The 15097-nt window shown below is 43.3% G+C and overlaps 3 protein-coding genes across 3 annotated transcripts; 2 read left to right on the plus strand and 1 right to left on the minus strand.

Moving 5' to 3' along the window:
• The first annotated feature begins 1518 nt into the window (after positions 1 to 1518).
• LOC141819755 (endoglucanase 1-like) lies at positions 1519 to 3612 on the plus strand. Its single transcript, XM_074707003.1, has 7 exons — positions 1519 to 1752; positions 1837 to 2253; positions 2336 to 2428; positions 2500 to 2661; positions 2740 to 2851; positions 2939 to 3102; positions 3184 to 3612. Exons 1-7 carry the CDS (start codon positions 1549 to 1551, stop codon positions 3508 to 3510), a joined length of 1479 nt encoding a protein of 492 aa, XP_074563104.1. The 5' UTR covers positions 1519 to 1548; the 3' UTR covers positions 3511 to 3612.
• Positions 3613 to 4371: 759 nt separating this feature from the next.
• LOC141821861 (protein LPA2) lies at positions 4372 to 6879 on the plus strand. Its single transcript, XM_074709237.1, has 2 exons — positions 4372 to 4846; positions 5160 to 6879. Exons 1-2 carry the CDS (start codon positions 4378 to 4380, stop codon positions 5297 to 5299), a joined length of 609 nt encoding a protein of 202 aa, XP_074565338.1. The 5' UTR covers positions 4372 to 4377; the 3' UTR covers positions 5300 to 6879.
• Positions 6880 to 9157: 2278 nt separating this feature from the next.
• On the minus strand, positions 9158 to 11506 carry LOC141821730 (uncharacterized). The gene has a single exon (XM_074709072.1). The coding sequence runs from the start codon at positions 11504 to 11506 to the stop codon at positions 9347 to 9349; it is 2160 nt and encodes a 719-aa protein (XP_074565173.1). The 3' UTR covers positions 9158 to 9346.
• Positions 11507 to 15097: the final 3591 nt, after the last annotated feature.

Consider the following 15097-nt stretch of genomic DNA (forward strand, 5'->3'; position numbering starts at 1 on the left):
CATTTATTAGAGTACAAAAGAATTAAAATCACATAATTAGTTTATTTGGTATCAAAAATTGATATTTCGGCATTTAAAAATTATATTCTTTCTATTTTTTTTATTTTCATTCAATTATTAATGTTTGAGTTTTTAAAAAAATCAGAAGTCCAAATAAATGGAACAGAATATTATATTAAATCTTCAATCATCTCTTATTTTTTTATACCAATAATTTTTTAAATTTAATATTAATATTATTATATTTTAGTACGATAATATATATATATATATATATATATATATATATATATATATATATATATATATCATATAAATTTTATATATTCGATGATAATTTTTATTATATATATATAATTTTATTATTAATAAATTATATCCTTTAATAAATTTATTATTAGATATCTCATACAATTCAAAATTCTCTATAAATTCAAAGTTAAATGAATAAAAAGATAAATAAATAACCAATTAATAAATTAAATAAATAAAAAATGAAATAATCTTACATTAAAAATTCAAAGTAAATAAATTAAAAAAATTAATTTTAATAGAAATTAAAATAGCCTCGTGTTAAAACATTTAAAAACAAATAAGTTAATTTATATTAAATCATAATTTTAATATTATAAAATATTATAAATATTATTAAATGAAAAATTATTATTGAAAAAAATTCAAATCCAAATCCAAATTTAATTTAAATAAATACCAATGAATCAATTCCACCGTTAGTCCGACCCTTAATCAGCTCATCTAGCACTAGAGACGAGCCGGTTACACATCTAACTTGTTCATTTTCCTTGTCTCTCACTTCTTTTTCTAAATCATAAACCCTATAACTCTTTTGCTGGTTCTCTGTTTGCGTTGTTAACCATGAGACTCACTTTGGCTCACACGAAGGCGCATGCCCTGCGGCGCTTGCTTTGCTCGTCACGGGCCAACAACGCAGCAGCGCATTGGGAACCTGTGACATCTAGCAAACCGCATGGAATCCAATGCCAGTCCCTCCCCGACGCCCCTGATCACACCCATCGACAGCGTTCTCAAATCAAACCTACTGTGCTGTGTGTGCGTACGCACGTGACTGGGTCCGCCTATTCGTCCGTGACTTGCTACTAGGAGACAAATCGAGACGAAGGAAGGAGAAAGACAGATTGACTGCACTGGAGAAGGAGAAGGACAAATCATGGCCGGCACCTCAATTTACGCCGTTCGGCGCCCGTTCATAACGCCATTTTGTGCGACCGTTGTCTGCAAACTCGCACTGTTTATTCATTGAATTAACCTTCAGAAAGCAAGGCTAGCAAACTTCATAGAGTAAGGATCGATGAGCCCTTTTTTTTGGCAATAAATTAATGCGTGGTTCAATCTACGTTTTCGTTTTCACGCAGCTAATCCCGTGACCATGAGCGAGAGCACCTCCCTCGCCGCATGCCACCCTTCCCGTTGTGTTGCTTCCAACGACCAACCACCTACCTTCTTCCTCGCCCTATAAATTCTCGCCGCAACATCTCCTCCGCAAAGCAATCGAGGAGGAGATCGATCATGGAGACCGGAGGCTTGTTCTTTACGGGGCTAGTGTGTCTCTGCTTGTTGCATTCCGCTTCCTCTGCTTCGGGCTTTAACTACGCCGACGCACTTGCCAAGTCCATCCTCTTCTTTGAGGGCCAGCGCTCCGGCAAGCTCCCGGCCGATCAGCGCGTCACTTGGCGAGGGGACTCCGCTCTCTCCGACGGCTCCTCTTGCAATGTACCACCTTGCTTGAGATTCATGTGAATGGCGTTGTGGAATAATCGATTGCTTTTGTCGATATTAATTGCGGTGGTCTGACAGGTGGATTTGGTGGGCGGGTACTACGACGCCGGCGACAACATAAAGTTCGGCCTGCCGATGGCCTTCACGACGACGATGCTGGCGTGGAGCATCATCGAGTTCGGCGATCTGATGCAGGGCCAAGGCCAGCTGGGGCACGCCGAGGACGCGCTTCGCTGGGGCACCGACTACCTCCTCAAGGCCGCCACCGCCGCTCCCGACACACTGTACGTGCAGGTGGCGGATCCCTACCAGGACCACCGCTGCTGGGAGAGGCCGGAGGACATGGACACGCCCCGCAACGTCTACAAAGTCACGAGCCAAAACCCAGGTTCCGACGTCGCGGCGGAGACCGCCGCCGGGCTGGCCGCCGCTTCCATCGTCTTCAAGAACTCTGACCCTGCTTACTCCTCCAAGTTGCTTCGCACTGCTACACAAGTAACCAATTCTCCTTCCTCTCTAATTAATTGTCGATTAAACACACAGAATAGTTTTATGAACACTTTCAACAACGATCCAGGTGTTCGATTTCGCCAATAAATACAGGGGATCATACAGTGATTCGCTTAGCTCAGTCGCATGCCCATTCTACTGCTCCTACTCCGGCTACAACGTAAGAGATTTAAAATAAGCTATCAGTTATAACCTAATTCACCCTCAACTGGACTCAAACTGCGCGCGCAGGATGAGCTTCTATGGGGAGCTTCATGGCTTCACCAGGCGTCGCAGGACGTCTCCTACATGTCCTACATCGAGTCGAACGGCCACACTTTGGGAGCCGAGAACGACGACTACTCCTTCAGCTGGGACGACAAGCGCGTAGGCACCAAGATTCTTCTCTCCAAGGTATCGTTTTAAAAGTACTGCACCTACATAATTAAGCACGTATCAATCGACTTATCGGCTTCGAAATTGTTCGAACAGGGCTTTTTGCAGAACAAGATTGGAGTGCTGCAATTGTACAAGGCACACTCTGACAACTACATTTGCTCTCTGGTTCCAGGAACAAGTAGCTTCCAAGCTCAATACACGCCAGGTTTCCATTGACCTACCGGATAGTGATTACGCATCAAGCTTGGTAATTAGAACAGTAACCACAGAATTGCATCTCATAATTAAACAGGAGGACTTCTGTACAAGGAGGGCGACAGCAACCTGCAGTATGTAACATCCGCTTCGTTCCTCCTTCTGACCTACGCCAAGTACCTCAACTCCAATGGCGGATCGGTGGCGTGCGGCCCGACCAAGGTCAACGCTGCAAATCTCATCTCGATCGCTAAGAAACAGGTGAGAGTAAGGAGGTTTTCAATCATGCCAATTCTGATAAAGAATTGCACAGCTTAAGTGGTGCGCGATGATGGATGGTAGGTGGATTACATACTCGGCAATAATCCGGCGAGGATGTCGTACATGGTCGGGTTCGGCGGCCGGTACCCGCAGCGCGTCCACCACAGGGGCTCGTCGTTGCCGTCGGTGCACGCCAACCCCGGTCGGATCGGCTGCGACGGCGGATTCCGGTACCTGTACTCAGCGGCGGCCAACCCCAACGTGCTGGTCGGCGCCGTGGTCGGCGGCCCCGACGGCCAGGACAACTTCGCCGACGACCGGAACAACTACCAGCAGTCCGAGCCGGCGACGTACATCAACGCGCCGATGGTGGGCGCGCTGGCGTTCTTCGCCGGGACGCCGATGTGATTCGATGCAGCGTAGTGGAGTGGGATTTGGCAGTGTGACGATCCCCCCATCGAGTGTTTGTGATAAAGACATAAAATTATAATATAAGCTTCGCCTTATTAATCTGCGGGTTTGCTATGCTGCGCGATAAATTCGTGCGCGATCTGTGTGCGACTCCCTGACCCATTGTTGTCGTTGTCGTGCCGTTCGGCCACTGCCGGCCGCTGCCTCGGCCGCGATCGATGTGCCATTTGTTGACGCGCGGATTCCGGCTGGATAGTGATCGGAATTTGATCGCGATTTGGTTGGAAACGTCGCTCGCGCACTGCCGACCCTGTTTTGCTGAATTCTACCGGATTCCGACCACTATCCGATCGAAATTCGACGTCGAACAGAGCATCGACGAGTGGCGCGTTGATCGCGCCCAAGGCGACGGCCGGCGGTGGTCGGACAGCGCGGTGATGGCGGCGATAGCAGCGGTGGATCACGAGTGTCGTGCACGAGCCGTAAATTCCTCATCGTGCAACATAGCATTATATAATTAGTTATTATTAAGATTCACAATCTTTAACCCACAACACACATTCATATATATACTTGAATTTATCCAACAAGTTAATTGTAATGATAAAGAATGTTTATCATTCAAATGGTTCATCTAATGAAGATCATTAGAAAGACATTTTGAGAAAAAAAACATTTAAGAGATATTTTACTATTAATATAATATCAAGAGCATTTCACCCATTAATAAGAGAATTTTTGTGATGAATGAAAAAGGAAAAATCATCTGATGCCGCCGGCACGCACGTGCCGAGTCGGTGACTGGGGTGGCGATAAGATGAAGTCTTCGGGATTGGATAAAACGAACATTCGAGAAGGTGGGAAATGGCGGCGCTGCTCCGCTCTCACAGCCTCCACTCTCGCGTCGCGCCTCCGTCTCTCCTCCTCCGCCGCCGCCCATGGATGTCCAGTCTGCCGCTCCATCGCTCCCACCTCCGAGGAGCTTCTCTCCTTGCCCGAGCCGAGGAGACGGCCCAATCCGAAGCCTCCGATGCTCCCTCCGGATCCCCTAAAATTTCTGATGGGAAAGGAACCGGTTTCGGCGGATCTGCTGCTGCGGATCCGGCGAAGAAGGAGAAGAAGAAGAAGAAGAAAGGGGGAGGTCGAGAGAGGGGTTCCGTGATTCGACGCTCTCCCTTAGACGAGAGCCCTCTGGGTTATTCGGCGAGTAAGCAGGCGGAGTCTCAGGAGCTTCGAGATAAGCAGTCGATCGCCAATGAGAGCTCGTTTCTCCTTATTTGGTTGGGTCTGGGAGCGCTGATCCTCGTCGAGGGCATCGCTCTTGCTGCTTCCGGTACTCCCTTACCGATTCCTCTTTGAGACAAATCTCCTACGGTGTTTTTGCGTTTTAGTTTCCGAAAATCTCACGTCTTTGTGGGTTCAAGATTTCATGATCGGTTAGCTCCTCTCTGTTCGTAATTATAGATAATTTACAATCCCTGTAAATTTCCTTTGCTTCGCTGAAGTCCAGAACCATTTTTCTTCTCCTGGAAATATATTTCTCTCTTTGGTCTCCCCTGCTGCAAAGTAAGAGAAGGAAGTGACGAAATTGAGAAGGAAATAGCAAACGAATTATCTGCTCTCACAAGTTGCTTTTGCCCTTGCAGGCTTCTTGCCGGAGGAATGGGACGGATTCTTCGTCAAGTTTCTTTATCCCTCCTTCACTCCAACGGTTCTCCTGTTTCTCAGCGGCACCGTCGCTTATGGAGTCTTCAAGTACCTGCAAGCTGAGAAATTGAAGAGCTAAACAGACCACAAGAGGCTGCTTGCTCACTTCTACTTCTGATGTCGTCAAGTAAATTTGCTCTTTCCATTTCAATGAGAATCCTTAATAGCTAGCGAAACCCCTTGTGAAGTAAAATGTTGTTATTCATAATTTATTAACAGAAATAGCCTCTTGCAATGCAACGTAGGATAAGTTTGTGTACAATATACTTTTCCCTAAGACTCCACATTAATGGGAGCTTCGTATGCTATATTGCCCTTTTAGCCAAGATCGATATTACTAAGCTCAAACAATTGAGACAAACAAGGGTTACTAAGCCAGACAATTATAGTTTCTAAGCATTACTAGATGATTCTTGGGTTAACACAGGATAAAGCACTGTCATTTGCTAAAACTCAAGCAAACAATAGAGCTCCTACCACCCATACTATGGTCTTTGTGGCAAAACTGATAGGTAGAACCTTCTATGGTAGCATATGATACAAACACAATTACTGTCCACAATAATCTAGGTAAAACCTTCCAGATTTTGATTTGTCGCCTTATACGAAAGATAACATCATCAAATATTAGAACTACATATAGACTTTTCTTTAATGATTCTATTACACTTGGCAACTCTCTTAAACCACTCCTCTATGCATAACTACAATAGCCATGCTGCCACCCATTTCAAATTTCACAAGGGAGACATTACATTATTTCTGCATAGAAACTAGAAGCCAAAGACAAATTTTATTGTGATTCAACCAATGAAGTACAGCATTGTATCAGATTCTCATAAAAGAACCATCCAGTTTGTTAAGACATGCATTCTTTGTTATATGAAGCCCATGAGAGATCCTGCTAATAGCTCTACCATAATAACCTAGCAAAATCATAATGTGCAATTGCTTTAGTATAATGCTGAGATGATGATACATTCTGTTCAAATTCAGATTTGGACCACCATAAGTCACTGTTGAGCTTTGAAAGGTAAAAATGTTAATTACTGGGTGGTTGCATTGCATCATGTTGGGGTGATTGGAGTTGTTCATATATTGTATATTGCCTGCTCTTGTTTTCTGAAAAGAAACAAGCTTAAGAGCCTACTACAACCAAAATTACCAAACAGTTAAGCCATCAGAAAGGTATAAATACGTACCTTCAATAATTTCATCAGCTTCCTGAACAACTAGCTCTTTTTGTGCTCTAGAATGTTGTGTTCTCTTCATGCTCCTCGCCATCCTCGATCAATTACAGGGGAAACGTGCTAGGTCCTAACATACTTCTTCCCATTAAGCTAAATGCAAGCAGATCAATCAGTCAAACTGGGCATAAGACTGCACACAGGAATCATGATGATTGCAGGCAGATGAATTGATGATGATGCAGCACAGGCACAGCTTAAGGCAGCCCTAAATACCATAATTATTGCTCTCATTAAGTTTGGCTGTGATCTCCTGTTGCGTACATGCATGCATGGATTGGCAGCAGCACAAGGAATCTGAGTAGAGTTGTATAAGAAATGATCACAATTTCTTTAATCACAATTTCTGTATCAAAAGCAGTCAAAGCTGACACTGGAATCATTAAATTAAGCCTCGCTGGGGATTAGAGTACTGCCTGTCCTTCAAATATGATAACCACCAGAGTATGGCAGGCATTTTCTATGTTTATACTCTTGGAGAAAATCGAAACAGAGGAAGAGAGGAATCATAATTGTTGTTGTTTCAATCCCTGATTTCTATGAATGATCTTGTAACAATGATCTGAGCTATAATTAACATAAAATATACAATATGAAAAGAATATAGGGTACAGATATTTATTTTTTTATCAATACAAATATAAAAAATTAGAAAGGAACACTTTTTTTTGGTTAAAAAAAGAAAAAGGAGAAACGACCTTAAATAATTGCCCGTCGTGGTCACGAGCGCTGCCTCCCCAGATGCCAACTGCTTCCGCGTCCGCCGCCGCCATCTCCCTCTCCCTTCGCTCGACGCTGTAGGTCATGCCCTGCCGCGACAGGCGCTCGGTCGCCATCACCCCCTCCACCGCGCGCTGTCGCCATCCGGATCATGAATGCGGAGCGGAGGCGGAGAGGAAGCAGCTAGGCAAGGGCCGAGGGTCGAACGCCGGCGACCGGCCCCACTCACCGTCCGCGAGTCATCATTGCGAGGCTCGTCGCCTTCGCTGCGGACGAGGCACGGGTGGGCCCGGGCTCGCCTCTGCCCTTGCGCCGACGGCGGGGACCACCCGTGCGCCAAAGCCGATCCGCTGCATGCGTCGGTCAGCGAGGGGGTGCGCGCTTTTGCCGTACCTCAAGATATCATTAATTTTGTTGAGAGTTTAAAACGGGTGGGAGGATCTCGGTTTATTATTGCCCGTTATAATTGTCTGTACAGACACTTATTATCGGACGACATATTCTCTTTTTTTGCTTTGTCGTGTATTGTTTCTACTAATAAATAGATTAATCTTTATTATCCATTTATATATCTAAGATCATGTCCAATATATTTTATTCAAGCATATTTCTTAATATTCTCAACCAATCATCATACAAGATTTATCGAAGATGAGTTAGATCTTTCATATGATGAATGGAACTCTTCAGACAGTGTCTTTAAACTCGTCGTTATCTGAAACAGCATGCAGTGCCAAGGAATCCATGGCGATTCTTATTAATTATGTGCCACAGGCCATGACTAACGAACTGCAGCACCAAGCCATGAAAATGGCAAGCACACAGAGAAAGAGATGGCATAGCGAAAGCGAGCAAAAGGCAGGTGGAGCTGGGAGACAGAAAGGCCATTTGGTCTCGTTCATCAGACAAAAGCCACCCAAAGGTGATGTGAAAGAAAGGTCCTTTATGAGCTTTTGCTGATCGCAACAGGCGCACTAGCTAGGGTTGAGATTGCTCTTCCACGTCCCCGGTGGGCCTTGTGGTTGGAGGTTATCGCCGCCGGATATTCAGTTTTCCGTTCGTCCTTCCGTCGGTTGTCTTCTGAAGTTGACCTTTGGGCTACCATGCTCGCCATCCACCCAACCATGATCTCTACTAGCTCGGCATCCATGGAACAGCCTACTCCTCGAGCTCTTCCCTGCAAACAAGAGAAGCAGTAAAGTTTAATGCATAATCTATATGTTGCCGGTCCCAGTGCAGTGCAGTGCAGTGCAACTGCAGACGATAAACTAAAGTGTTAGCCATACCAAAGCAGCATCGGGGCCTTTCTTGGATATCAATCATTGATAAAGCTGGCAGAAAAAGAGTACCTGCTTCATAAATCAATAGTGTAGCAGTTGATAGAATCCAAAGACACTGACTTGCATGGGAAGTTCAACTCAGACGCAAGTGAAATGTAAAGCATCACATGGCCCTTGTTACCTTGAGTTTTAAGATCATGCAAGGTTATTTGTCTAAGTTCGATCGACTCCTAGGCTAGGCTTCTCCAACTGTATGAGCATGTGAAACAGCAAGAAGATGAGCAGGGAATTCGGCATTTGATTCCTGTGATCATAGAAGATGAGATTCTTTCCTAGTTCCTTTGATCTCTAATAACTGATAGCTTGACGAGATCACATATTTTGGTCATTTGAACAGTTGAGTTGGTTCTACACATTGTCATATTCAGTGAGAAATAAGATCTTATGCGATCGATTCGATTCGATAGGACCACAGGTCCCTGATACATTGCATCATTTTAACTGACCTAAAAGGTAATGGAAAATTGTGAGATGAACATGAAAAGCTTAATAAGTTCCTCTGGAAAAGAACAATTTCATCTTCAAACAAAAAACAGAGAATGATACACGAATATGAAAGTTTTGTTGATCAGAGATTGAGGCATTCCTTCTGCAAACTAATCAAATTCAAAGTTCATATAACAATCACCCGAAACAAATATTCAATAGTTCTTTATGTCTCTACTCCCACTCCAAACAAAATCTTGAGTAGATGTTAGAAGAACGAGGCTGATCAAGAGCTCAAACAAAGAATCAACATTCCTAGTTACAATCCTAGTCTACACTCATCAACGTAGGAATTAAGAAGCGAAGGGGAAAAAAAAATTCAGAAAACAGATGTTACACTGCTGAAGCACCGGCGATGTCTCCGCCGAGCGTCGTCTCCTCCTCTCGCATGCTCAGAATATCGACATCCATCGTTTCACTTGAGAAATCCATCTTTGCAATCTTCGAATGAGCAGTTATAAAAGCTATCTTCTTTGCAGCCTCTGATTGAGAATGCAAATGCATCCACCGGATCAGTGACGAATCGCGCTTGATTCCGCAGGAAGTGGCATGGAGGAAGATGAGCCTCACAGCCACTTTTTGGAGGCATTTGAACTCACTCAAGCAGGTCTCCCACACCAACCTACGGCTCTGTGGATTGGCAATCTTCATCTTCCCGGTTGAGGGGTCATGCTGCTTCACCTGAACTGCTTGTGCATAAAAAGGATCCAATCCTTCTGACCTCCACTTCATCAGCTCCATCAAGGCAATGTGAGCTTCCTCCGGCGACACCAGCCGCGTGATTAGCCTACCGACATCCTTATCTTGCTCAGGAGCCAAGCACTTGAAAGGGGGGAGGTACTTCCCACTGGCGTCCTTGACCAGAAACAGTGGATCCAACACGAATGCCGCCGACCACGCCGGGTGATAGTTCTTCGAGAACCTCCTCTGGATCACATTCTCCACCACCTCGCTGTTGATGCTGTATTTAACACCCCATTCTCTGACCCTCGCCCGTAGTTCGTCCCACAGAGGTAAGCATTGCCCGACCAATGGCCGCTCCAACTCCATTTCATGGGCCATGGCCTTCACAAGCTTCACTAGGGAGTGAACTGACTCCAGCTCAGTCCAAAAGCCACCATTTTGAATCAATTCTGCCATTTCTCCAGCAATTTGTTCTTCACGGTAGACCAACTTGTAGTCCTCGTCGAGAGCAGCCATTTGGATTGGATGGGCAAATTCCATCACATCCTCCACCACTGCCAGTTTGTCGGAGACTTGATTGGCACCATCCGCGGCAGATCTTGGAAGACGAGCGTGGCCATGCTGTTCGAGCTGATATTTGAGAAAAATTCTTCTAACTTGAGATTGAGCGTTGATGAAGTTGGCTAGCTTGAGGCAATGGTCGGAGACTTTTCGAAACAGGGGGAGCTGCAGGGCGAAGTCTTTGATCAAGCCGTTGAAGGCCTCGAGTTGGCAGGAGAGGTTCACCATGCGTTCGCTCCGGCACTCGAGGTTGTGGAGCGCCGTCTTCCGGAAGCGGTCGGCGACAATGCCGGCGCACCGTTCGGTAAAACTGCCGCATAGTTTGGCGACGGCGTCCCACAGCACTTCCTCCGCGTATCCAGAGGGCGCTCCACCGGCAGTGAGAATGGAGCGGTGGAACAATGTTTTCCCGTTGGGGAGGTTCACCGCGAAGCTCACGATCGCGTGGTCCGATGACGTGGCCGACGACTTCCAGCCATCGGAGGAGAGCTGGAAGAAGGCGGCTTCGCGGATTCTGGCCTCGGAGTCGGATAGGACCTCGAGGTATCGCGCGTGGAGTTGAGAGAGGGCGAGCCGGCGGGGGGAAACAGAGGGGAGGCCGACCTGGTTGAGGAAAGACCGGAACTTTGGGTGGTCGAGGGCGGAAAGGGAGACGGCTCCGCCGGATTCCAATAGCCAGTCAGCGAGGAGGGTTAGGGCAGCGTCGGCCTGGGGCTTGGGCAGCGCTGCGGCGGGGGCGGCCATGGGGCTCTTGAGCTTCTTCACGCTATCCTCCAGCCTGGCGAGCGCAACGAGGTCTTCTTTCCCTCCCGAGAGAACGAGAGCAGGCTTGGGAGGCGGCTGGGGCGGGGGCAGGGCGGGGCGCCTCATAACTGGGGGGCGGAGGCGGGGCGAAGCCGGCGGGAGCGAGGAGATGGGCAGGGGATCGACCGCACCCGCGGCGGACGAAGGCGAGGCAAAGTTGGGGCACGCGCCGCGCTTCAGGTGCTCGGAGGCGGTGCGGGAGGGGTTGGACGCCGAAAACAAAGCAGAGCAAAGCCCGCACCGGAGCTTCGCCTCCGCGGGCTGCGCCGCCCCCGCCGGCGTCACCATGATCGGCTCCAGGTGCGCCCAGTACCACGCGCCCTTCCCCCTCGTCGCCTTGCTCCGCACCGCCACCAGCCTCTCGTAGCGCTTCCGCGCGCCACTAACCATCCCCTCCTCCCCCACCCCGTCATCCCCGCCGGCCTCCTTCCCCTCCGCCTCCATCAACTCCCTCTTCCCCTTCCCTATATATAATACCTCGCAGCTGCACAACCGAAACAGTTACCTCCACAACAAGACTTAAAGCAAACGAGTCCTCACGCAACAGTAGCTCGAATCTCGCCCGTCCATGCAATGAACCTCGACCAACAATGTCACTATCTCTATCATTGGATTTCCTTCTTTTCCCCTCCTTTTGCTGCCCTCTCTTCCACAAAAGCAGCACCTTGTATTTTATAATCACCACGACGACTAGCAACAATGCAGCTGTGAAAATCAAGAACAAGAAGAAGAAGACGACGACCAAGAAGAAGAAGAAGAAGAAGAAGGAGAAGAAGGAGGAGGAGGAGGACTCGAGGAGGAAAAAGATCGAGGCAGCGAATTTAAGGGCATGTGGAAGTCGTTTTAGGAGTGTAGAAGAGAGGAAGCTTTGACCAGTCACGCAAGCAGCTTGCCTCTGCAAAAATAGGCGTCTAGTAGTGGCAGTAGGTGATTGCCCATCCTAGCTCACCACCACCACCACCACCACCACCATGGCTGCTGCTGCTGCTGCTACTGCTACTGCTCCTGCTACTACATGCATCAGAAGCAGCACTAAAGCAGAGAGACAGCCTTTCCTTTAAGTCGGAAACTCAATCTCCAACAGGAAGATTTTGTAGATTTATACATCCCCAAAGCCTTTGGGCACGCTCCGAGAGGGGGGAAAAGCAGGCGAGTGTTGTATTCTTCTCTTGTGAGCTGCCTGCTCCTTCTGGCTCCACTCCTCTTCCACCTCATGTACTATTGTCCATTCCTCTCGCTCGTACTTTTTTTGTTCAAAATTAAATCTTTTTGAAAAAAACATACACATATGTACATGCTTCATACTTCTACTTCTACTTCTACTTCATGTTCGATCTGCATGAGATAGAGTTCCATAGAGATCGATGATGAACACTTAGAAGAACATGGAGGAACCAAAAGGGGAAATGCAGAATTATGGGCATCTGTTTTTGGGTGAGTAGGATGAATAAAGAAAGATGGATTAGAAATGCAGTGTGCTGATCAACACACTGACTGCAATGTCAATTCGAAGTTGTTGAAATAGCTTTCTGGTGACCCATCCTTGTTTCTACTTTGAAGAGGCCTACTCGACTGTTCTTCCCCCAACCCATAACTTTTTTTCCAAGATTTTACTCATAATTACGCAACAAACCATGATCTCACGTATTAATAGTCTTCTGAGCAGCTCCATAAAGGTGAGAGATCTATATAGATATATATATTGGGAATCATGACGTCGGCCAACTTAAACTTCACCTAATTGATACGGAGGCTGCACCATTATTGATGCTGCCGACTGACTATTGGTGAGTGCCACTGTGCAAAAGACGATCTCATTCATCATCTTTTTTGCTTTAATTTTTTTTTAATTTTATAACTATGTTTTAATAACTAATCTTAGTTTTTTATGAGCATTTTTGGAAATAGATTTACAAGTTTCTATTTTTTATTTCTTTTTCTTTTGTTTTATAAACTGTGTTAGGGTTCAGGAGTAGTTTGTGCATAATAAATTAAATATATAAAGAGTTTGATACATACGTTACAAATCTAGTGAGCACCTAATATATAATATATATATTTTTAAAATTTTCCATTCCTTTACTAAAGCCTAAACTAAAATATATATATATATATATTAGACGAGCACTGCTTTTCCCACCCCCAACACCGCACGCCCCCCCTCCCACTTCCTCTCTCTCCTCTTCTAATGACCTTTTTATCCTTTTCTTTATATTTATTTGTTTTTTATTTTTTTAAATTTTTATTTAATTTTATTTTTTAATTAATTTTATTTAAAAATAGCTCTCATATATATTTTTTATTTTTTTTAGTTTTATTTTTTAATTAATTTAATTAATTATTTTTTTCATCAATATGATATTTTTTTTAATTTTATTTAATTTTTATTTAATTTTATTTTTTAATCAATTTTGTTTATTATTTTTTATCAATACTTTATTTTTAAAATTTTATATAAATTTTATTTAGTTTTATTTTTAATCAATTTTTTTATTATATTTTTTCAATTTTATATAAATTTTATTTTTTAATTAATTTTATTTATTATTTTTTTCATAATACTTGTATTTTTTCAATTTATTTTTTTTTAATTTTATTTTTTTATTAATTTTATTTTTTTGTTAATTAGTTTTTTTTCAATTTTTTTATCAGTTTTATTTTTTTGAATAATTTTTTTTATATATTTATAATCTTTTGTTTATTTTTAGTTATAAATTTTAGGAGTTATTATTTATAAAAAAATTTAATTAATTTATAAAGAAATAAAGCTAAATAAAAATTAAATAAAATTTAAAAAATAATAAACAAAATTAATTTAAAAATAAAACTAAATAAAAATTAAATAAAATTAAAAAAATATATATAAGTATTAATGAAAAAATAATAAACAAATTTAATTTAAAAAATAAAACTAAATAAAAATTAATTAAAATTAAAATATATATATAAGTAAAATAAAATAAAAAACAAAGAAAAAGGGGTATAAAAGTCATTTGGATAGGAGAGAGAGAGAGGAGGGGAAGGGGGTGCGGTGTTATGGGGGGTGGGAAAAGCAATTTGCATATTAGACGCTCATGGAGCGTGCAGTATATTTGTTATATTATAAAAAATTTAAAATACTCATTTGTAATTTTTATAGATAGAAGAACCTTTTTGCAAAAGCATAACTTATTAACCTATCTTATATATAAAAAAAATGATAATCCCAGTAGCCACATCTCTGGAGGTGGTCGGTCCGGTCCCACGGAAGTTTCCCACCGACCACCAGGGTAAATCGGGAAGCGCATACGGCGACCAATCCAGATGCCCAGTATCCTTTGATTGTGTTCCCTATTTGGAGAAAAATTCTTGCAAATACGCCATAGCTGGGGATCGAACCGCGGGTCCCTGAGTTACAATCCGGATGTCCTACCGTTGCACCATTGCCCCTGATCAGGTTATTTAGTTTTACTCTATATTTTACTCTAACATTGTTACAATTCACACACAATGAGCGAAGCTAGCATTGTGGCAAGTCTAGTTCGTGCAGGGCATGACAATATCATTTATCTATATATATACATATAGAGAGAGAGTTTTATTACTCTATACATTCATTCGTAGCACCTCGTAAGCACCTAGTGTTAAATTATTTTTTAATTTTTACTTCTTTTAACTTAAATATTAAATTATAAATCCTAAACTATTTTTTTTAAAAAAAATTAATACTAAGTGGTCACGAATAGACGCGCAAGATTATATTTCACTATATTAAGTAGGTCAATTAGTGTTTTTTTAGTGTAAATTGAATAAATTCTAGTGGGGCATATCCTTCTTCGGTGGACATTTATGCTATAGTTACATGAAAAATGTAAATAAGAAACAAAATAAAATAATATATTTATCTTATTATTTAAATATCAGGTCAAAAATGGAGGGAAAAAATAGTTTACTACAACAATTCACAAAACTACTTTCTTTTTTCTCATATTCGAGAGGAAGACCATTCTAATTTCGAACTCCCATCTCATTTCAACTCTTCAAGATGGTGGTCTC

The sequence above is a fragment of the Curcuma longa genome, chromosome 2 (genome assembly GCF_044706935.1).
Source record: "Curcuma longa cultivar G26 ecotype Majalengka, Jawa Barat chromosome 2, ITB_CL_G26_1.1, whole genome shotgun sequence".
NCBI classification, from domain to species: domain Eukaryota; kingdom Viridiplantae; phylum Streptophyta; class Magnoliopsida; order Zingiberales; family Zingiberaceae; genus Curcuma; species Curcuma longa.